Source organism: Amblyraja radiata, chromosome 6 (genome assembly GCF_010909765.2).
Source record: "Amblyraja radiata isolate CabotCenter1 chromosome 6, sAmbRad1.1.pri, whole genome shotgun sequence".
Classification (NCBI taxonomy): Eukaryota; Metazoa; Chordata; class Chondrichthyes; order Rajiformes; family Rajidae; genus Amblyraja; species Amblyraja radiata.
Genome location: NC_045961.1, coordinates 34704419 through 34728782, shown reverse-complemented (window position 1 = coordinate 34728782; position 24364 = coordinate 34704419). Strand labels below are relative to the sequence as shown.

Below are 24364 nucleotides of genomic sequence, written 5' to 3'. Positions count from 1 at the left end.
CTTTTTTTTCCTCTTGTTTATCATATTATTTATTATGATTACATATTCTGTTGTGCTGCAGCAAGTACAAATTTCATTGTTCTATCTGGGACATGACAATAAAACACTCTTGATTCTCTCTTGACTTGCTGTCTTTTCTAATACTACTGAGTCACCTCGGGTTTCCTTGAGTGCTTTGTTCTTCTTTGACAGAGCAGAGGGATCTAGGAGTACATGGTTCATGAAAGTAGCAGGTAGATATAATGGTGAAGGTGACATTTGGCACATTGGCCTTCATCAGTTAGGGTATTGAGTATGGAAGTTGGGACATTATGTTACAGTTGTACAACACATTGGAGAGGATGCACTTGGAGTATTGTGGTCTGTTTTAGTAATTTTCTATGGGAAAGTTACCATTACACTGAAAATAATGTAGAGAAGATTTACAAGGGTAATGCCTGGACTGAATTATAGGAGGTTGGGCAGGCTAGGACTTTATTCCTTGGAATGCAGGAGGCGGAGGAGTGATCTTATAGAGATGTATAAAATTATGAGGGGAATAGATAGGGTAAATGCACAAGGTCTATTACTCCAGAGTAGATCAAAACTAGAGGGCATAGGTTTAAGATGAGAAGCGAAAAATTTAATAGGAATTGGGGGGACAACCTTTTCACACAGAAGGTAGTGGATATATGGAACGAGCTACCAGAGGAAGTAGATGAGACAGGTACTATAACAACATTTAAAAGACATCTGGACTGGTGCATGGATAAGAAAGGTTTAGACGGATTTGGGCCAAATGTGGTCAATTGGTACTCGCTTGGATGGGGCATCTTGCTTGGCATGAGCTAAAGATCTACTTTCCAGAGTTTTTTACTCTGTGATTATGTTCACATGTGCAAACGAAAGAAAGCTGCATGGGAAGGTTAGCTTTGAGGAATATGCAGAAAGCTCCTGGTAGATGGAAAGGTTAAGGGAATGGGCAGATACAGAATAATGTAGATAAACACAAGGTTATCCAGTTTGATGGTAATAACTGGAAAATAGCTTGTTGGCTGAATGGTGATAGATTTGGAAGTTGAATAACACCTTGAAGTGCTGCAGACAATGGAGGTAACAAATTGTATGCTGATGTTCATAATGAGAGAATCCGAACTTCAGAGCAAATATGTCTTGTTGTATTCATACAGGGTTTGCAGAGACCAAATATTGTGTACAGTTTTCATATCTTAACCTGAGGCAGAATGTTCTTGCAAGAGGATGCTCAGTAAATGTTCACCAAACTGATTCCCAGAGTGGCACGGCTTGTGCATGAATAAAGATTGGTCAGTGAGGCTTAAATTTACTGGAGTTTAGAAGAATAATTGAGGATCTCATAAAGTCTACAAATTCTAATCAGGTTGGCCAGATTAGATACTGGAAGGAAGTTTCCGACGACCGGGGAATCCAGAATCTGGGGTCACTGTCTAACACTAAGGGATAAACCATCTAAGACTGAGAGAAGGAGACATTTCTTCTCCCAGAGTGGTGAAGCAAATTTCAACAAAAGGGAGTTGAAACCAAATCATTAAATATATTCAACAGAAGCTAGATTGTATGGTTTGATTAGGAGGGATCAAGATATATGGGGAAAAGCTGGAATGGGTTACTAAAAATTAGATGGTCAGTCATGATCGTATAGAATGGCAGATTAGGTTTGGAAGACCAAATGCTCAACCACTGCTCTTATTTTCCAAGTTTCAAACTGTCATCAAATCTGTGACCACGCTGTATAACCACACTGACAACAAAATGGCTTTCCAAAGCCTCCTTCAAGCCTACAATTCCTTCCAAGCTGTTGGCTTGCGCATTTGATGTTTGTCCTGGAATTCTTGAAGAGCATTGTGGAACGCATTTCCCATGTGAGTAAGGCTCATTCAAGAAACCAGCCATTCACCTTTTGAAGAGCAACTAAGGATGGGGAAAAAAATATTGGCCTTGTCAGCTGCAATCATGAAGGGAATTTACTTTTGCAATGAGTATGCGCTATAACCTGCAGTCCATCTTATATATGTGTGGGTATCCAGCTGACAACATTTTTCGCTTTCCCAGGTCCTCCCATTTAATGCACACTGGTTTTCAGTGCAATTAATTGATTCCAAGGAAAAGCAAAATTGCTTCAAGAGTCGGAGACAAGATTACCACATTCCATCTCGAACGAGTTAGAATATTGTTTAGTTGTGCTTGGACAACACTTGCAGAGCCAAGGACTTCTATTGGGGGATGCAACTATGGGCATAGGTACATAAGTTTCATCAGCAGATGTGAGGTTTGGCAATATTCCTCCCAAATCCTGAACATTAGCTCAATGATGGTGAGTTAATTTGGTGACGCAAGACAATAGGGCATGGAAAAGTGCAGCACAGGACAGATCCTACAGCCCACAAACTCTGTACCGAACATGATGCCAAGATAAACTAATCTCAATTACATATCCATGTACCTATCTAAAAGCATCTTAAATGCCAACAATTCTATAACTATTGTTTTTGCAGTCTTTCAGACTGAAGAGATGAAATCCCCAATCTTTGATTAGAGACCAAATATAACATTGCTAATGCACTGACCTGTTGAAAGATGTGAAAAGTGTCAATGTTTAATCATCTCTGCTTGGAATAATCTACAAGATAAATTCAGATTGACAGTAACTTTCACTAATGCAGATACATACTTGGAGCTCTGCCTGCAGAGGTCAACAGATCTCTGTCACCTTCAAAAACATTAGTCTCTGGTTATATTTTTCCTGAGAGAACTGAAAGTCAGAATACTTTTGAGATGTGTTGTCCTGGCAAGAACCATTTCACTCCACCTTTGAGATCTACAGGCAAGTCTGTTTTACCTTTTAGTCCTCTTCTTTTGCTCTCGTCTCTACTGCATGCTCAGTAAGCTAATTTCCAAAGTACTCATTCATTTGAGGTGCAGTAGGCATCCTTAATATCCATTTTCCTCTCAGCTTTACTCATGATTTCAAACAGATGTACCCTGGTATTTTGACTGAAATTTGAGATCTGTAACTGACTCTTCAGTAAACTGCAAGCAACTGGTGTAATTACTGTTACAATTTGTGTGGACCAGATATTGGTAAGTAGATAATCATGATACAATTTCAAACCGAGCCTCCAATTGGATGGCAATTGATATAATCCGTGCATGTCCTGTATGTGCTGGTGCAGCAGGAAACAAAGGAGCATGGTTTAAGTGTGAAAAATACTATTCCACTATTTTCATAGGAAACTAATGAGTTATTGCAATGCTTCATTCAACCACCAATTAGATATCTATGCCCCTGCAGAGTGTGCCCATCATCATTTTCAATTTATTTTCTTGGTATCATTAATATGCTTATATAATTAATTTCTGATGAGGTATATCATTGGAAAATACATTTTAAGGAAGAGGTGATTTTATTCTAAGTTTTCTAAATTAATATTTCAGATTTGCACTGTGCACTATGTTGAATCATCCTATGCATTATTAAATTATTTCATTATAAATTACCCTTGGTTTCAGGTTGTACCATTCCATTTGCTTGTTGGTCCAATTCCACTTTTCCAATTCTACGTCTATTTCACCCAGAAAATTGTTTCGTCCAAATGTGTCATTGTGCCAAACAGAAAGGTTCAGAGTCTGTGCCATCAGGACATCTTTCTCAACTTTATACTGTTACATGAGATATCGAGTACACAATTAGAATGGAAACAAAAAGTTGATAAACATTGATAATACAATAGCACTTTTTTCCCTTCATGACGAGCTAGTCCATGAACATTTGTTAACCACTTAAAGACTATTCATTAAAATATACATCAAGTATTCTTCAATCTTGCACGTTTAGTACTAATTAGCTTACACTTGTGTCTCTTAAATTTGCTAAACAGGAAATAAATAATTGACTACAACTTTTGTGGAAGGTAATCAGGAGTTTTTTATCTGCACTTTCCCTGTACCAGTAACACAATATTCTGCGATCGGGTTTAATTTCTCTTTTTGCACTTCCTGTCGTGTGGTCTGGTAGCACACAAAACAAACCTTTTCACTGTGTCTCTGTACTTATGGTAATAATAAATATCAATAGCAAATTCAGAAAAGAATGTGTCATTAACAAATATTGTACTCTCTAGGCAATTAAACAATTGCCACATATTTCATAATGACAGCAAATAATGGACCCAAGTATTACACAGGCAAATGCTATACATTCTAAAAGTTTTTATATTTCTATTTTAGACTTCATGCTACAAATTAGGCTGGACAAGCAGCAGTAAAGTGGTTCTTTCTCAGACACTTTCTCATTACACACCTGCCTGGTTTTACTGCATTGGTATTAAACAGGCAGCATAGATCCTAACATCTTGAAAATCTGGCATCACAAGAAAGGGAAATGTACAGTTATGTCCCTGTCCCACTTAGGAAACCTGAACGGAAACCTCTGGAGACTTTGCGCCCCACCCAAGGTTTCTCAGCAGTCCCCGGAGGTTCCTGGAGGTTTTTGTCAGTCTCCCTACCTGCTTCCACTACCTGCAACCTCCGGGAACCGCACGGAAACCTTGGGTGGGGCGCAAAGTCTCCAGAGGTTTACGTTCAGGTTTCCTAAGTGGGACAGGGGCATTATTAAAAGAGTGCAAATTGAAAGGAAAGGAGATCCTCTGCTCCATCATAGCATGCCAGAGTTCCAATTTCTCACTATGGTCCAAGTTTATGACAAATAATTCTGAACTGTAGAAAACGATGTGCAGAGAAAATAGCCTTTCACTGTGAAGCATTCTTTGTAATTGTATAAAGTTCTATGAGAGCATGTCTTGTTCTTCAATGCACATGGGTCTATTCGGCCCTAATTTTGAGTACATGACGGCCCTCATATCTTGAGAATCAATAAAGTGAACTTTGCACACACTCCATCTCAGGGCATGTATATATTTCCTTTGACAAGGAAATTAAATGCAGCACTGTGGATACGAGTTTATCAATAATCGCTATAATTGGAATGTCTCTTTTACCCTCACTCTAGCCCCATCAGAGTAAAGGCTAAAGTAATTGCTTGCTCATCCAATTAATCTTCCTGCATGTGCAATTTATTAGCATTTCCTCTAATACATCACACCAAATTTTAACCACTTCTCAAACCTTTAGAATTCAAAAGGAATACAAACATTGTTTATAAAAGTAGAGTTACATTTTAATTCCAAGATCCAGCATTATTCTGGTGCAATTTGCAACACAATTTAGACAAACGTGTATAGAGACTATTTTTGGCTTGCATCGCAAATGTCACACTATGAAATTTGTTAATAATTGTCCTGCAATAGGATATATAATCTGCAAGAGTTTCTGGTGAGTCATCCCTGGGCAAGCAGTCTCTGCCAATGCATTTAAATGTGAAAAAGTAATTTCCTTTTATTATTGATTTATATTTTAAATGAAATGTCAAAAAAAGTGAGAAGGAATTATGTATAACTAAAGTTGAATTACAGAAAATAATGCCCCCCCCCCCCCCCCTTACCCTTAGTATTTCATTGTAGATTGGATTCAAAGTTTTCTTCATCACTGTTGTTTTCTTCTTACCCATTTTAACCTTATCTGGAAGCAGGTAGCTTTTCACATATCTAAAAGAACAAGAGACTTATAATGAGATGCAATGGATATATGGATTGATGTGATTTATGTTTTAAATTGCTTGAGCTTGCATTCTATTTTTTTCTCATTTATATATTAAAGTAATTATTGTTGGAAAACGCCATTTAGCACATTATGTTTCATCCATTCAAGTAGTTTAATCTATTTTGCACCCAGTTGTTTAAGACTCTGGATTTTTGCCTTGGTAGACTGGATTGATCCTGACTCTGGTGCTGTCTGTGTGGAGTTTGCACCTTCTCCCTGTGACAGCATGGGTTTCTTCTGGGTGCTCCAGTTTTCTCCCACACCCCAAAGATGGAGGGGGTTTGCCGGTTAATTAGCCTCTGTCAATTGCCTCAAGTCTGCAGGGAGTGGATGAGAAAGTGGGATAACAGAACTACTGTGAACGGGTGAGCAATGGTCGGCATGGACTCAGTGGGCCAAAGGGCCTGTTTCCATGCTGCATCCAAACTAAACTAATATCCCAATACCATTCCAAAATGCATCTTTTACCACCCTTAATTTCTATCCTAAGCATCTTACCCTCCATTTAATATTTGTTTTACCTTTACTATTACTATAATATTTATAAAGCTATATCCAGGGCAAAAAGCTATTATTCCATGCTTACTTTATATTTTAGTCCTTTATACGTGATGAGAATCTTTACTCTGCTTTATGCCACACTTGTTATTTAAACATCATTTCAGTGATCAGTGTTAGGCCTGGGAGTGGTTCCTAGATCTTTGTCCTGTATCACTGCTAGTTTTCTGTGTCAAATTACATCATTAGGCAAAATAAAACATTATATGGATTTAATCCACCAAAAAAAGAGCTGCAGCATTCAATGGTAATATACTGAATGCTGATTACTCCTCTACATTGGTTGGAAATGACAGTTGGAGAGAATGATTATCCAGTTGTCTTCCAAAGCTTATGGAGTTTCCAACAACAAACATGCAGTGAGCATATTTCAACAAATTCTTGAGTTGTTGCCACTTAATTTTTCCTCAAAAGAACATTCCGATTACTTAAAGATTACTTTATCTGTATTAATCTATCCACTTAACTTATTTGATTAATTTTATATTGTTTATAGCTTTTCTCCTATTTGACACTGAATGCACTCTCCTTTAAGTTTATAAATCCAGACTGGCCAAAATCCTCCAAGTAGTATTTCTTTTCGCCATTGAATCAATGTTGCATCCATTCTCTAGATTTACCTCAAATCCACAATGTTTTGATTTAAATTAGTAGCCCATTGATAGAAATGTTGTCGGTCATTTAAGGTTAGTACAGCACATTATCGTCACATCCATATGACTTGGAATGCATTGTCCAAAAGATGGTAAAAGTAATATTAAAATTTAATCCTGCAAGAGAATTAAGTATTTACTTAAAGAAATGAAAATATCCCAATATTCTGGGAAAGAGTAAAAGAGTAGGGAAATCGAGGACCAGAGGACATAGGTTCAAAGTGGAGGGGAAAAGATTTATTAGGAATCCGAGGGGTAACTTTTTCCACACAAAGGGTGGTGGGTGTATGGAACAAGCTGCCAGAGGAGGTAGTTGAGGCTGGGACTATCCCAACATTTAAGAAACAGTTGTACAGTTTCATGGATAGGACAGGTTTGGAGGCCAATGAACCAAGCGCAGGCAGGTGGGACGTATAGCTGGGACATGTTGGCCGGTGTGGGCAAGATGGACCGAAGGGCCAGCTTGTTTCCACTTTGTATCACTCTATCCTCATAAGATATAAAGGATAATTAAGATCTTCCTAGTGCCCACTAACCCAGGCATAATGGCTGCCAATGCCTTATGAACCTTACACAATGTATCCCAGTGGAATTGGAGTATTATATATCTTTGTCAGAGGCCTTTTCGCCCATCATGAATATACTTGCTAATTAGTTTTCCAGTGAGTTTCATTCTTTTCTTTTATTCTTTCCCAGAGTATTGGAATATTTTCTTTTAAGATTAAATTTGAATTGAATTGAATTGAATTGAATACCTTTATTGTCATTCAGACCTTACGGTCTGAACGAAATTTCGTGCCTGCAGTCATACATACAATCATACAATAATAAACAACAATAAACACAAATTAACACCACCACAGTGTATCCTCCAAGCACCTCCTCACTGTGGTGGAGGCAAAAATCTTAGGGTTACTGTCTCTTCCCTCCTCTTCTCCCTCTGCGCTGAGGCGATTCCCCACCGGGCGATGGCACAACAGTCCCGCGGCTCACCGAACCCCGCAAACGGGCCGGTTCAAACACCGCGGCCCGGGGGTGGTCGAAGCTGCCGCCCTCCAGTCCAGCACACGCAGCCGCTGGCCCGCGGCTGAACCCCGGACTCAGGTCACCGCCTCAGAACGCCGTCCCAGCCACCGGAGCACCGTTCCAGCCCCGAGCCGGATCGCCCTCACGTGAGTACCGTTCTCCCTCGGGCTGGGCCACTCCGACGGGAGTGCCGTTCTCCCTCGGGCTGGGCCACTCCGACGGGAGTGCCGTTCCACCCTCGGGCTGGGCCACTCCGACGGGAGTGCCGTTCCACCCTCGGGCTGGGCCACTCCGATGGGAGTGCCGCTCCTCCCTCGGGCTGGGCCACTCCGACGGGCCACAGCCCCTCACGGGAAAGTCTCTCAGCCCCTCACCAGGCCGCTCTCACGAGAGCGCAGTTCCAGCCCCGGGCTGGGCCACCCTCACGGGAGCTCAGGGCGAGTCCTGTCAGCTGCCTCCAGAGTCCCGAGGTCGCCAGCTCCACCATTAGGCCTCAGTGTAGACGGAGGCAGAGAAGGGGGATACGACAAAAAGGTTGTATTCCCCCGAAGGGAGAGACAGGAAGCCCCGTTTCCCCCCCCACCCCCCCCCCCCACATAAACACGACCTAAAAACCAAAAACGTAACTAGACAAGACGAAAAAATACAACACAAAAAGTAAAAGACAAACGGACTGCAGGCGAGCCGCAGCCGTTCCCGGCGCCGCCACTTCCGGCCAGATTAAGATTAAAGAGTGGTGAATCTCTGGAACTCTCTGCCACAGAAGGTAGTTGAGGCCAGTTCATTGGCTATATTTAAGATGGAGTTAGATGTGGCCCTTGTGGCTAAAGGGATCAGGGGGTATGGAGAGAAGGCTCGTACAGGATATTGAGTTGGATGATCAGGCATGATCATATTGAATGGCGGTGCAGGCTCGAAGGGCCGAATGGCCTACTCCTGCACCTATTTTCTATGTTTCTATGTTTCTAAATACTTAATTCGCTTGCAGGATTACATTTTAATACTACTTTTACCATCTTTTAGACAATGCATTCCAAGTCAGGCCAAGTCAGTGCTTGAAATTGGAAAAAACAGGAGTGTACTTTCAGATGCTGACGAAAAGTAATTAAAAATCAACATTACAGTATTGAGAAGCCTATCAGATAATAAGATTTAGTGATATAGAGATTTCCCAAAATATCAATTTTTATGCTGTTTAAACATTAATCAATATTTTTAAGCAGCAGTTTGATTACCATTGACCACAAATGATCACAAGATGTTAGGTTATAAATGATAGGAGAAGAATTAGGCCATCAAGTCTACTGTCATTCAATCATGGCTGATCTATCTCTCCCTCCTAATCCCATTTTCCTGCCTTCTCCCTGTAACCCCTGACAACCTTACTAATCAAAAATCTATCTATCTCTGCCTTAAAAATATCCATCGACAGCCTCCACAGCCTTTGCGGCAAAGAATCCCACAGATTCACCACCCTCAGCCCGAAGAAATTCCTCCTCATCTCCTTTCTAAAGGAACATTCGTTAATTCTGAGACAATGACCTCGAGTCCTCGACTTTCCCACTAGTGGAAACATCCTCTCCACATCCACTCTATCCAAGCCCTTCACTATTCGGTACACTATTCAATGAGGTCCCCCCTCATTCTTATAAACTCCAGCGAGTACAGGCCCAGCGCCGTCAAACGCTCATCATATATTAATTCTACTCATATTAATACTACTCATTCCCGAGTTCAGCCAGCAATGCCTTAGATGAGCAGCAATAATTCAGAATAATTTTCAGTACACATCCCAATCCCTTAGAAATATTTTCTTCCAACCTGTATAAGGATACTTAGGATCATATTTCAGATCCAAACACAGGATAAATTTCATAGACCATCACCGAGGGTATGCAACATATATTTGAAATACAATACATATATAGCACGTAAATATTGTGAGAGGAAGGAATAATAATAATAATAATAATAATAATAATAATAATAATAATAAGAAGAAGAAGAATTAAGAATAAAATACTAACGGATCAGATCGATTTTTCTTTTCATCGGCAGCTGCCAGGTCCGAGCAACGTACAACAAATATATGGAATTCCTTCAGCTTGTCGACATAATCCAATGAAAATTGAATTTTCCCTCTGACATCAATATTTCCAAAGTCATCACTGTAGATGCTCATTATACTCCCAACCTGTTAACATTCAAACAGTCTGCCAATGATTATAAGCTAAGAAAATTGGTTATGCAAATACAGCTTCATGAATCCTTCAGTAGTGCAAAATACAACTTTTACTACTGTCCTTTGTATTCTGTCAAGCATTTCTTACAAATTTGTTTTCCTTTAAAACTAATTAAGTAATATTCAATAATGAGGAAACAAATAGCAATGTTGAACAAATTATGCATGTAGTGGTTGTATTCAAGGATAAAACACATTTTACAAATGTATTGTAGAGAACACTTCACATATTCTATTCTCATGCATTTTGAACAATCTTACCTTTTATATAATGGCAAATATCTTACCAATTTTCAGATCCAACAAATACATTTAAATGTTTTGCAGTAAGGGAATGGAGAAACAAAAAGTGCAAGTAGACATTTCAACTTTTTAAAAACTGCTACCAGGCCATTAACTTTCCTGATATTGGATTAAAAAAAGTGGGATTATGGAACTATTTGTTTTTGTTGGTGATTATTACTATCAAACATTTCAGCTAATTTCTTGTTATCCTGCCAGAGTTAAAATTGTACATGTTGATGGCCAGGTGCTGTCTGAGGCTTCCTGCTGTGGTCTGACTTCATTTGCCCAGTTTGCAGAGCAGCTCGAACTAAGAGTGATATAGTATAGGATGCATTGCATATTCTGTTTTTGTCTGTCTTAAATGATGATTGAATGCATCAACTTAAAACAACTTAAGAGAATGCAGATCCTCAAAACCCTGACATCTGAAACAAGGCAGAGAAAGCATCTATATTACTTTATGTATTATTACAGCCATTTATTTGTTTCCTAACTTTAGCTCCTCAAACCTGTATTTGGCACCCAGCTCCTCATTAATTTATTTTTTGAAGATCTTTGCTTAAAACAGGCCAGCTGTACGTCTGCATGTTAGTGAACAATGCTACAAATAACAGTGTCAATTCATGCAAAATAATAAACACACAAACAGAAATACTTCTGGATGATGCTGCATATTAGTGCACAAACAGAAAAAAAATGCAAGTGATTTGCTTCATGGTATATTATTGCAGTGAATCAAAGTTATTGGCAACTGGTAAGCAGAGTGCACACAAAGGTATTTGTCAATAGTACAGCCACATCACAAGCCAGTGACCAATTGAAAAATTCCTCCAGTGTCTCCAGGAAGTGTCATTCACTCACCCATGTCATTTCTGCTGACCAACTAGTGAGAAGAATTATCCTGTGACTATTAGGCTGAAATAGTCAAAAACTGCAGAGGCTGAATGAGTATTAGAAAGGCGCTATATAAATCCCATCCATTATTATTATTAAATGTGAATGGATTTTGCCCCATAGAGGTCATTTGTACTGCAATGGTACTCGCAGCCAATTCCAAATGAATTTAAATGAAGTCGCACTGGTGTAATTAAAGTAATTGGACAGGAGTCTGGAAAGGAAGTGGAAAGCTCGAGGTTTGAATGGCCCTATTGGAACCGGTGATAGAGCAGGAGTGAGACGTTGGGGAATAGTAGAAAATGAATGATTGGGAAGAAAAGCAGAGATTTTGTTTCTTGGGACAAAGGCTGGGGCACTGCAACAGGAAGGAGTTACATAGCCATCATGGATTAAAGATATTTATACGGGGAATAAAACTTGCTCATAAGGATAGGCGTTGGGAGCTCACAATTTTCTTAAATGATTAAGACGAGAATTGGAAACACAATTTTAAAACCTGCAGAAGATACCAGACTGAAGGAGGAGTAGTCATAAAGGAAGACCACATCAAAATATAGGATTGGAATGTAAATGGTAAATTAATTTCAAAGGTATTGGATTTCAGTAGAAGGGATAAATAGACCACAGGAGTAGAATAGTGGGTTGATTCTCCCTGCCTCTGGCCAGTGGTTCCAAAAGGAATTTGGCTATTTGTATAACCTTAAACTTCTAAGGATGGGTTTGTCCAAATGGTTGTTTGTATTATATACATTAGTTGTGCAGGATCTGTAATAACCCATCATCCTAATAGATAACTGTCTGCCTCCATTGGAATTGTTAACTAAGATATTTCGGGAATACAGTTAGTTCATGACAAATTGTTAGTTGGATGGATGAGACTGTTTTAATATTTCTCCTTATTCTCCTGGATAACAAAATATAGTTAGTAAAAGCATTATGATGAAATAACGCAAGTTTTACATACAGAGGATCTGGATGTCATGCCAGAAGAGCTGCTAATGTTTGTTAATGAGCTTGCGATCGTTCCATGCTTGTTCATCTGGAAGCTCCTTTCCGACCTTGAGTCTGCATCATCATTCTATGGAATTCCATAATCAATTATCTGCTGTCAATTGCATTTCAATTTCAATATCTTTATAAAGTGGTTCACTCTAAGAGGAAATTACTGGATATCTGGTAAACTAAAGGATGACATGTTACTGAAAACCAAGACAAAATGCCAGTTATCATTTTTTGAACAGTTTCACCCATCAAATTGCAATTAAACATATAATGCATAATTATATCCAAATATAAGAATAATCATTGGCTGCTCATGCAGACAATTTGCAATAATCTCAACTCAGTCATTTGTCACAACTGCTCGCATAAAGCACATGTGGTTTCATTTCATATCCAGATATTATTGATTTCTCCCCAATGGTCAAAGCTGCTGATCAATGAGAAATCCATCGTAAGTACTAGTTTAGTCCCGCGGCAGAACAGATAGTTTAAAAAAGAAAGATGTATTACTAATTTTATAGTATGTATGTGATTGCAACAGTCACAGTGGCACAGCAGTAGATTTGCTGCCTTACAGCGCCATAGTTCTCGGGTTCGATTCAGACTTCAGGTGATGTCGATACAGAATTTGCACGTTCTCCCTGTGACCGCACGGGTTTTCTCCAGGTGCATCGGAATCCTCCCACATTCCAAAAACGTGGAAGTTTGTAGGTTAATTGGCTTCTGTTAATTTTCCCTAGTGTGTAGGATAGAACTAGTATACGGGAGATCGCTAGTCGGTGCGGACTCAGTGGGCCAAAGAGTCTTGTTTCCATGCTTTAGTTTAAACAGGCGCTAATTTTGAATTGTAACCTGACATTCTAATGGGGAATAAAACAACGTAATCATTTATAGTCTTTGGCTGATACACAATCACATGTTTAACAAATCGCTGAAGAAAATGGGTTCCCGCAGCAAATGCAGTAAAACATAACAAGCTGCATATTAAGTTACTTAAATTGTCATTGCAGCCGTAATAATTTGATGACATATGTTTTCTAAAGCATTTGAGAACTATATTAAATATATAAATTGGCTATGATTAGGTGATTTACTGAGCTGAGAAACTATTCCTGACCAACAAAATGAGAATCTCCTGACCAACAAAATACAATAAATTATCCACCACGTTCCATTTTTTTCACCTCAATTTAGAGCAATTTCAATTTACATACAAAAATAGATCTAAAAAAATACATTACTAATGCAAATAAATTCTTGTTAGATCTTGTTCCATAAAACCTTTACCTCGTACTGTGAACGAATGGAAATGTTTTTATTGCAAATTACATTATTGAAGCTGAAGAAACAGAGGATGATGATAAAGTGCAGGTAAGAGCACAAAACAAGGCCATCCAGGAACAAAAGAAAGCCATTCTATTAACTGAAATTGGTCCTGAAGTTTATGAAACTCCCACCAATATCTTAGCCCCAGAGACTGTTCTTTCAAAACTTGATGCTCACGTCAACCCTAAGCCAATAGAGATTGCAGAAAGTTACACATTTCACACAAGAAACCAGAAGACGGGTGAGAATATGGGCTAGTACATTATCTCATTGAAGAAGTTGTCTCTACACTGCTTTCTGGATCGAGCTTTGCATGATAGATTTGTATGTGGGATGCTGGATGAGCGAATCCAATCAACATTACAACACACCAGCCCTTACCTTTTGGCAAGCTGTTTTGGCCATGGAGATGGCATGTCAAAGTGCACATGAGTTTTGACCAACACATGCTGGCACAGTCAACAGTCAAAAGGCAGTTCCAAAACACAAGCATGAAAAGACAATAAAAAAGGCCATCACAGCAAAGTTCTGGGAAAAACGCAGATATGTGCGATTGATACTATGGTCAGCACAAAGCAAATAGTGCCAGTTTAAGGACTCTATGTGCTACAATTGTCAAAAGTAAGGCCATATTGCATCAGTATGACACAATGCAGATGACACAAAGCTGGGTGGCAGTGTGAACTGTGAAGAGGATGTTAGGAGGTTGCAGGGTGACCTGGACAGGTTGAGTGAGTGGGCAAATGCGTGGCAGATGCAGTATAATATAGATAAATGTGAGGTTATCCACTTTGGCGGCAAAAACAAGGGGACAGATTATTATTTCAGTGGGGTTAGGTTAGGTAAGGGGGAGGTGCAGCGAGACTTGGGCGTCCTTGTACACCGGTTGATGAAGCCAAATTTTAGTTAAAAATATAAGAAGATATTAAATTGGCTTCTGGGCTAGCTTACAGCTTATATTTATTGTCAAATTAGGCTTGCCTCAGGTTGCAGTGTGTGAGATAATAAATCCTATAACATTGTCTCCCAAGTGACAAGCAGAGAGGAGAAGCTAGAGAGATCTCTTTGAAGTAAGATGCCGTAAACCAAATGGCCAATGTTTATGGGGGAGGGGGCGATAAAGGAAGAGAGAAACAGCTAGTCACATCTTTGAAGTAAGATGCCGTAAACCAAATGGCCAATGTTTATGAGGGACCAAATGACAGAGAGGAAGCAGCGAAAGAGCTAGGGTGACCTCTGTGAAGATAAAATGTCGTAAACCCATAAATAAAATGTATTATTATTATTATGTAAACAAAATGCCTTTGATGTGATGCATTCTGTGGAAACCTTTTCCTGTACCTCTGACCATGACTAATGTCTGTGGAATGTGCTAAGGGGACAAAAAACCCTATTTAATGCAATGTAATTCTGTTGTTCAGAGAAGTGGACTGAGGACAGTCGAGTGTCTACATTGCTCACTTGACTGGAGTTCTCCCTCCCTTCCATCGGCCGATAATAAGTAAAGTTGTGAACTGGTCTACCAAACAGTTTGTGTGGTGTCTGTTTATTAAGAAGCGAACCTGGTTTAGTTGTTAAGAAAAGTAGCTTTTTCATTGGCGTAGTTATGCAGGCCTCGCTGGGACCACACCAACAGCTGACTGTGCAAGAGGTTGCAGAGGTTGCCAGGATTGGAAGGGAGATAACTGAGCTCTATCGGCCCCCTTGTCAGACCGACTCCCTAGAAACTCCCGGGAACATCTGTGATCCTTCATCAGACATTGAATTGGTTCCCTGCCGAGGTTCTTCGAAACAGACACAGGTAAGACCAGTTGGGCTTTATATGTTTTTTTTAAAGAAGGGATTGTGTATGTATTTTTAAGAAGGAATTGTGTATCTTTTTAAGAAGGACTTGTGCGGTTTCTCTTTCTCTCTCTCTGTCTATCTCTCTTTGTTTTCTTTTTTTCTCTCTCTCTACTAAGGGCTCATCGGCCTCGTTGAGACATCCGTGATTTGTCGGGTTGAGATACAGGGGTTGAGGTGTGCGTCTGGCTTATTGAGACATCCGAAGAGTTGTCGGATTGAGAAATAAGTGGCGTTGTATATTAAAGAGTTAAGAAGTCTGCCAGATTGAGAAACGGGGGTCCCGGATAGCGGGTCTGCTTCGTTGAGACACCTGTGGCTTATTTTAAGAGTTAAGGAGTCTGCCAGGTTGAGAAACGGGGGTCCCAGATAGCGGGTCTGCTTCGTTGAGACACCTGGGGCTTATTTTAAGGGATAAGACGTCTGCCAGGTTGAGAAACGGGGGTCTCGAGTAGCGAGTCGGCCTGGTTGATATATTTGGAACAATTCGGGATTAAAAAGTCAGCCAAATTGAGAAACTGGGGTCTCGAGTAGCGAGTCGGCCTGGTTGATATATTTGGAACAATTCGGGATTAAAAAGTCAGCCAAATTGAGAAACTGGTGTCTCGAGTAGCGAGTCGGCCTGGTTGATATATTTGGAACGATTCGGAATTAAGAAGTCTGCTTTCTCTCTCTCTTTCTCTCTATCTATCTATGGGGAATGCTCTGGATAACAGTCCAACATATGTGTTATTTGAATCCTAAGTATAATAAGATATTTAGAATGTTAAGTTACAAGTTGACCAAACGGTTAGGGGATGAAGCCTGGCCAGTAGGGGGAACATGGAATGTAGAGACATTTATATGGGAAAGGAAGGCAGGAAAGAAATGGAAGAAAGGAATTAAAACATGGGAAGCAGAAGCAGTGAAGAAGCATGAGGAGAGTATAGAGTTTGAAGTTGGATGGATACTGTATGTAAGAAGGGGATAGAGTTAAGAAACAAGGATAGCACTCGGAAAGGATGGAACGTATTGCAACTAGAATGCCAGTGGGCAGAGGAACAAGAGAAAAGAATTAAAAGACAAACAGGAGGTGAGAAACAGGTGATGGTTAGTAAAAATAAACCCAGTACTGGTAAATCCTCTGGAGGAGACTTCATGTCTGGCACGACGACCCTGTTTGGTAGTGCACGGGAATGCCTTTCTGTGCGTAATTTGTTTAAGGCATTGATACTACCAGAACAGCTGGTCATTATTAAATGTACTGCACACACTGGTGCTGGGGACCCTATAGCAAAAGACAATAGGTTGCTGATAGTGTATCCAAACAATGCAGCCTGTACATCCAAATGCGTAGTGACAGCACGTAAACAGACGCTAGCAAATAGAACGGTCCTGCCAAACATGAAGGAGGTATGTACATTACAGAGGGACGCCTCTCATATATAATAATAACTATGGAAACAAGAGGGCTGTGCCATTGATTCAGCACACCCCGCTTGGACAAGTTGGTGTATAATACATTTTTACCCGTCTTACCCATGCTGGTAAGGAGGGAATGATAGGATAACAAAGGAAACGTGGTGGCACCCGAAAATTTGATAAGAGGCACTGAAGCAGGCCTCTAATGTAAAAGTTGCCAATGAAGTAATCCAGGCAAACCAATTAAGATACCCTCAGCGGTGACGCCAATGCCATCACGATCGTTTGAATGTATACAGATTGATTTTATTGAAATACCAAGGGCCCAGTGTTATAAATATTGCTTAGTGATTTTAGATTTATTTAGCAAGTGGAGTGAAGCTCTACCAACCACTAATAATACTGCTGAAACTATGGTAACATTGTTGTTAAGAGAAGTTATTCCCAGGTTTGGCCTACCTACTGTCATAAGCTCAGACAATGGTCCTCATTTTAACCACTATTAATAAGGAAATATGTGCACATTTTAATATTCGACTGCAATTTCACTGTGTACACCACCCACAGGCATCTGGGATGGTGGAAAGAGTCAATGGGGATTGCAAAACAAAATTACCCCGGAGGTAAATCCTTTTTCTGACAGGCAACTATGTTATAAAAAAAATTGAGGATGAAGGAAAATTTGATGGAGAAATGAGGATAAGGTAGGGAGACTGAAAAGTCAAGGGGAGTCTGACTAATCATGATCTGGATCAATGTCCAATTAGGGTTAGGTAACCAGGATTTTGGTAAACAGAAGTCTTGTCAGAAAAAGGGAAAGTAAATTACAAAGAGACGTCTTTGAAGATGAAATTATATACTGCTGGTAAAACAATGTTTTTGTATATGTACTGATTGTAAAGCAATGTTTTTTGTATGTGGAATGTGTGAAATTCGAAGCAATGAGCAAAGTTGTGTGTCGCTTTAAGAAGTTGTCCTTTAAAATGCAAATGGCCAGTTTATGGTGTGCTCCGTTAAGAAACAGGCATGAATGGGGGGCGGAGCTATACTCGAATGATAAAATGTTGGTTGATTATAAATCTTTTGAACCAAGTTTTAAAAAAAAGACTCATCCCGATTAAAGTGTTAAATGAGATTGGAAATGTCAAAATTACAGAGAAAAAGAAAATGTATTATTGATTACTGATTCTGAGTGAGTTCTTTTAGGAAAGATTGTTTTGATATGATAACAGAGGTTGTCTTTTAAAATGCAAATGAAGCAAGATTATTGTTTTCAAGCAAACAAAAAGATGTTGCTGTAGCATGTGCTGTGTGAGGGAAATGAAGGTAGATGAAAAATTGTATTATGACTTACAAAAGGGGGTTTGAGGGAACTCACAATGAGGGATGAAAGGTGAGAAGATAAAGTAGAGTGGGGAAGAGAACATATTTGGAGAATTGAATATTCAGGTGGAGAGAGCCTCTTCGGATATAATCGAATTAAAGAATAAATTCAAAGGGTAGTGTTAGGAAGGAACTGGAGATGCTGGCGGATCAAAGGTGGACAAAAGTGCTGGAGAAACTCAGCTGGGAACAAGATTTACAACTTTTTATTGATACAGGAAAAGCTGTTGTGTCCACCCCCTGGAGAGTGGTGGGAAGCCACCTACAGGCCCTGGGCAATTAACTAATTATGTATGGACGGCAATTAACCCATGTCTTGCCAGATCTACATTCCCAGATTGGAGGAGTTTTTGCTGGAAACCAGTGACCAAGGCCATAAAAGCTATACGATGATGGTGCTGGGACAAGAAGTAATTGAGATTGTGTTGAAAAGAACAACCAAGTGTTGCTAACAACATGAACTGCTGTAAAGATTGAAGATCATCGTCGCTGGATACATTTGATTGACTGTGAACAGTTTGTGGAAACAAGGACGATGGGCTATTGATGCTCCCTTTATTCTGGGGTGGCCCAGCCCACATGGACTGAACTTTCTTCAGAATGGCAAACTTGCGGACTAACCCACATTTAAAGGATGGTACACACCTCCTTTTAAACAAGATTGAAGTCAAACATGACAAGCACAGCAAAGATACCCTGACTACAGACAGTAAGAGGTCTGCAAAGGCCAGTTAAATCTACCTGTTTTTGCCACAACCAAGGCACTGGTGTATTTTTAGGAAACAGTATATTTGTGACAGGGCATTGTTATGTTGCAAATGCAGTGCCACACAAAAGAAGCATGAACCATTACACCAGCACAAGGGGAGTTCCAAGCGAAGCCGAATAAAGGCTGAGCAATTTTTATGATCCTTTTCCTGTCCTATGGTAGTATCTTAGTGTCACGTTCGGGGGAGGTTGGTGGCCATTTAAAATGTTTGGAGGGACTTGTCCACTATGAAATGATTGTGTTACTAGTGTACTATTAATTTGTCTGATGAGATGCTTATGGTCTTTCGTATGTACTCAGCAAGAACTGTAGTTGTTATCAAAATGTTGATAAAAGGATGGAATGATGAAGCCGAATTTTAGTTAAAAATATAAGAAGATATTAAATGTTTGGAGGGAACGATTGTCCACTATGAAATGATTGTGTTACTAGTGTACTATTAATTTGTCTGATGAGATGCTTATGGTCTTTCGTATGTACTCAGCAAGGACTGTAGTTGTTATCAAAATGTTGATAAAAGGATGGAATGATGAAGCCGAATTTTAGTTAAAAATATAAGAAGATATTAAATTGGCTTCTGGGCTAGCTTACAGCTTATATTTATTGTCAAATTAGGCTTGCCTCAGGTTGCGGTGTGTGAGATAATAAATCCTATAACATTGTCTCCCAAGTGACAAGCAGAGAGGAGAAGCTAGAGAGATCTCTTTGAAGTAAGATGCCGTAAACCAAATGGCCAATGTTTATGGGGGAGGAGGCGATAAAGGAAGAGAGAAACAGCTAGTCACATCTTTGAAGTAAGATGCCGTAAACCAAATGGCCAATGTTTATGAGGGGCCAAATGACAGAGAGGAAGCAGCGAAAGAGCTAGAGTGATCTCTGTGAAGATAAAATGTCGTAAACCAAATGGCCAATGTTATCTTGTACTATGTAAACAAAATGCCTTTGATGTGATGCATTCTGTGGAAACCTTTTCCTGTACCTCTGACCATGACTAATGTCTGTGGAATGTGCTAAGGGGACAAAAAACGCTATTTAATGCAATGTAATTCTGTTGTTCAGAGAAGTGGACTGAGGACAGTCGAGTGTCTACATTGGTCACTTGACTGGAGTTCTCCCGCCCTTCCATCGGCCGATAATAAGTAAAGTTGTGAACTGGTCTACCAAACAGTTTGTGTGGTGTCTGTTTATTAAGAAGCGAACCTGGTTTAGTTGTTAAGAAAAGTAGCTTTTTCACGGTCACTGAAAGTTGGCTTATAGGTATAGCAGGCAGTGAAGAAAGCTAATGGAATGTTGGCCTTCATAACAAGAGGATTTCAGTATAGGAGTAAAGAAGTTCTTCTGCAGTTGTATAGGGCTCTGGTGAGACCACATCTGGAGTATTGTGTACAGTTTTGGTCTCCTAATTTGAGGAAGGACATCCTTGTGATTGAGGCAGTGTAGCGTAGGTTCAGGAGATTGATCCCTGGGGTGGCGGGACTGTCATATGAGGAAAGATTGAAAAGACTAGGCTTGTATTCACTGGAGTTTAGAAGGAAGAGAATAGAAACATATAAAATTATAAAAGGACTGGACAAGCTAGATGCAGGAAAAATGTTCCCAATGTTGGGTGAGTCCAGAACCAGGGGCCACAGTCTTAGAATAAAGAGGAGGTCATTTAAGACTGAGGTGAGAAAAAAACAGATATATATTTTTTTTTTTAAAGAGCCCCATTGGCTCATCAGGCTTGTACTGGCCCGGGAGGAGTCCCTTCGGCGCATCAGTAAGTATTCCCTCTGCAAGTATAAACCTCACCCCAGTATTTTTCTCCACCCTCTCCCCCTTCTCTCTCTCTCTCTCTCTCTCTCTCTCGATCTATCTCTCACACACACACACACACACACACACACACACACACACACACACACACACACACACACACACACACACACACACACACACACACACACACACACACACACACACACACAGTCTCTCACCTGTTTTGGGCAGAATTTCTGGCAGTTTCTGAGCTGCCAGCCCACCAGGCCTGAGTGACTGAGCTGCCAGCCCACCAGGCCTGAGTGACCGAGCTGCCAGCCCACCAGGTCTGAGTAACTGAGCTGCCAGCCCACCAGGCCTGAGTGACTGAGCTGCCAGCCCAAGAATCCATTCGGCCCACAATGTCAATACTAGCCCTCTGGAAACCAGTCTGACCCGCAACACCATACTAGCGCTCCAGAAAGCCCCCCCCCCCATCCCACTGGCCACCAATATTGGAATTGTTGGAGAGGTGGAATATTGCTTTGGGGGACCAGCCCTCCCATGTGAACAACGGGTCCCACTTAGTCTAGTGCTCAGCTAAATATTGATCGTGAGAGCCAGCACTACCTCACACTAAACACACACATGGGGCTGTATTCCAACACAAAACTGCCCAATGGTGTGAAGTCAAAAATCTTCCAAGCTACAAATGGACAAGATTCTGCAAGGAACATCACATTGTTTGAGCAATCAAGATGACTTGCTGATTGCGTCTGATACTGAGGAGAATCTGGAGATACTCAGTGAAGTGTTGAAACGGCTTGATGATCACAATATAAAGTTGAAAAGAAGCAAATGTGCATTCTTACAGGACGAGGTAGTGTATTTTGTGCTGAAAGTGGATCAACATGGACTACAACCAGTGAAGGAAAAGATTGAAGCTTTTGCAAACACACCTTCCTGGGTATGGTACAGTATTACTCACGCTTCTTACCCAGGTTAGCAACAAAGCTAGCTCCTCTTCACAAGTTCATTGAAAAAGGATAAAAAATGGGAATGGTCCAAAGAGCAACAATATGCTTATGATGCATGTTAAAAGCGCTTGACCAGTGATGCATTACTTGGTTACTACAATGCATATCGCGAGTTAAAGTTAGCTTGTGATGCATCTAGTTGTGTGGTAGGAGCTGTGATTTCACATGTAATGGAACCTGGACAAGAACAGCCTTTAGCATTTGCATCACACACACTTACCAAGAATGAGCATAATTATGCACAAATCGAGAAAGAAGCCCTTGATATCACCTTTGGGATCGAGAGATTCCATCAGTATCTGTTGGGTAGGAAAGTTACCCTGGTTACTGATCATACAACACTTCTCGCTATTCTTGGTCCTTTGTACTACAGCATTGAGTACCGTAGCTCAAAAGAAAATGCTGTCGCTGATGCATTGTTGCATTTGCCTTATGAAGAATCAGAAGTGGGCACTGAAGATGCTATCAACGTCACAGAAGCAGTGGACAACAACTTTCCAGTCACAGCAGCTGAAATTGCTGCTGAAACACAAAAGGACACAGTGCTAAAACAAGTATACAAACAAACTTTGTGTGGATTGTCAGAAATAAAACCGTACTAATGAACTAAAACCTTATTATGTGAGCAAGGGTGTATTAAATGGGGTCACAGAGTAGTAGTACCCAATTGTATAAGACAAAGATTACTTAAAGAATTCAATAGACAATAGGTGCAGGAGTAGGCCATTCGGCCCTTCAAGCCAGCACCGCCATTCAATGTGATCATGGTTGATCATCCCCAATCAGTACCCCATTCCTGCCTTCTCCCCATATCCCCTGACTCAGCTATCTTTAAGAGCCCTCTCTAGCTATCTCTTGAAAGTATCCAGAGAACAGGCCTTCACCGCCCTCCGAGGCAGAAAATTCCACAGACTCACAACTCTGTGAGAAATAGTATTTCCTCATCTCCGTTCTAAATGGCTTATCCCTTATTCTTAAACTGTGGCCCCTGGTTATGGACTCCCCCAACATCGGGAGCATGTTTCCTGCCTCTAGCATGTCCAAACCCTTAATAATCTTATATGTTTCAATAAGATCCCACTTCTAAACCAGAGTATACAAGCCCAGCCTCTCAGCATATGACATTCCCGCCATCCCGGGAATTAACCTTGTAAACCTACGCTGCACTCCCTCAATAGCGAGAATGTCCTTCCTCAAATTAGGGGACCAAAACTGCACACAATATTCCAGGTGTGGTCTCACTAGGGCCCTATACAACTGTAGAATGAACTCTTTGCTCCTATACTCAACTCCTCTTGTTATAAAGGCCAACATGCAATTTGCTTTCTTCATTGCCTGTTGTATCTGCAACCTTACTTTCATTGGCTGATGAACAAGGACCCCTATATCCAGTTGTACTTCCCCTGTACAAACAATCTGATCAGAAACGTCATGATGGTGGAAGTCAAAAGGAACGTAGGTTCAATACACATGATCAGGTTCATGTTCTCAGCCCCTCTTAAAAAGCAAACAAATGGGAGATGGGAACAGTGGTTGAAGTGAGTGGTACCAGGAGGTACTTGGTAGAAATTGGAGGACGTGTTAAAAGTGTGCACATAAACCATATGATTTCAGCAAGGGATGAACAAGAGCAAAGCACAGACGAAGAAGCAAATCTGTCACACTTTGGTATTATTCCAAGTTCAGATGTAAAATCAGAATCTCCAAAGAGAGTAGAGACAAAGGTAAATGACCCTGAACTTGACTCTCCTTCACAACCACAACCTGACATTCCCCCTAAACCTCTCAGGAAATCAGAAAGAGTGCGTAAACCAGTCGTCAGATTAAACTTATAAAATTATTCTGGTTTGTCTAATTTACAAGTTATTAAATTTACAAGTTACCAGGTACAGGACCACCAACGGACACGAGTCCAGAGCCCAACCAGCCACAGTCAGCGGTAGAGAGGAAAATTGAAGGGAAAAAGCCTCAAATCTTGTGGCCTAAATCCTGCCAGAGAAAAGAGTGGAAGGCCATTAACACTGACCTCGTCCATCTTCTGGAAGGATTGAAGGGATGTGTGGAAAGAAAACTGGGGAAGATGGGAGACACCATATACAACTATGGGGCGGAGAGATTTGGGGTGAAGGTCATGAAACGGAGGTCACAGAAGGAACCAGCACTCCATTACAAGTCCAGGAGGCAGCAGGAGATCAAAAGACTGGTGAAAGAAAGGATGGAGCTGAATAAATAGTGGAAGGCCACAGAGGCAGAAAGGAAAGGACTTGAGGCACTGCAGGCAGAAATAAAGCAGCGTCTGGCAATCCTGCGAAGAGCAGAATGCCTGAGAAAGCAACACAAGAAGAAAGAACGGGCGACGACAAGTTTCTACAGAGATCCGTATATGTTTGTCAAAAGCCTCTTTGTCAAGCAGTAGAGCGGTATCCTGAGAGTACCTATAAGGGAACTGGAGGAGCACCTGAGGAAGACGTACTCTGACAACCGGAGGCATGAGCCAGTCATCATTCCAGATGACATGCCACCTATCCAC

The 24364-nt window shown here is 40.6% G+C and overlaps 1 protein-coding gene across 8 annotated transcripts in view; it reads right to left on the bottom strand.

Annotated features, from left to right (window-relative positions):
• sytl2 (synaptotagmin like 2) overlaps window positions 1–24364 on the bottom strand; it is a 137314-nt gene that overhangs the window by 11854 nt on the left and 101096 nt on the right. For 7 of the 8 annotated variants that reach the window (XM_033022509.1, XM_033022511.1, XM_033022512.1 and 4 more), the window contains 4 exons: window positions 12302–12415; window positions 9941–10107; window positions 5519–5621; window positions 3517–3678 (listed from right to left, as the gene is read on the bottom strand). In XM_033022509.1, the coding sequence (XP_032878400.1) occupies window positions 3517–3678; window positions 5519–5621; window positions 9941–10107; window positions 12302–12415 (546 nt within the window). The remainder of the gene's footprint in view (window positions 1–3516; window positions 3679–5518; window positions 5622–9940; window positions 10108–12301; window positions 12416–24364) is intronic. The other variant, XM_033022510.1, reaches the window with a different exon arrangement.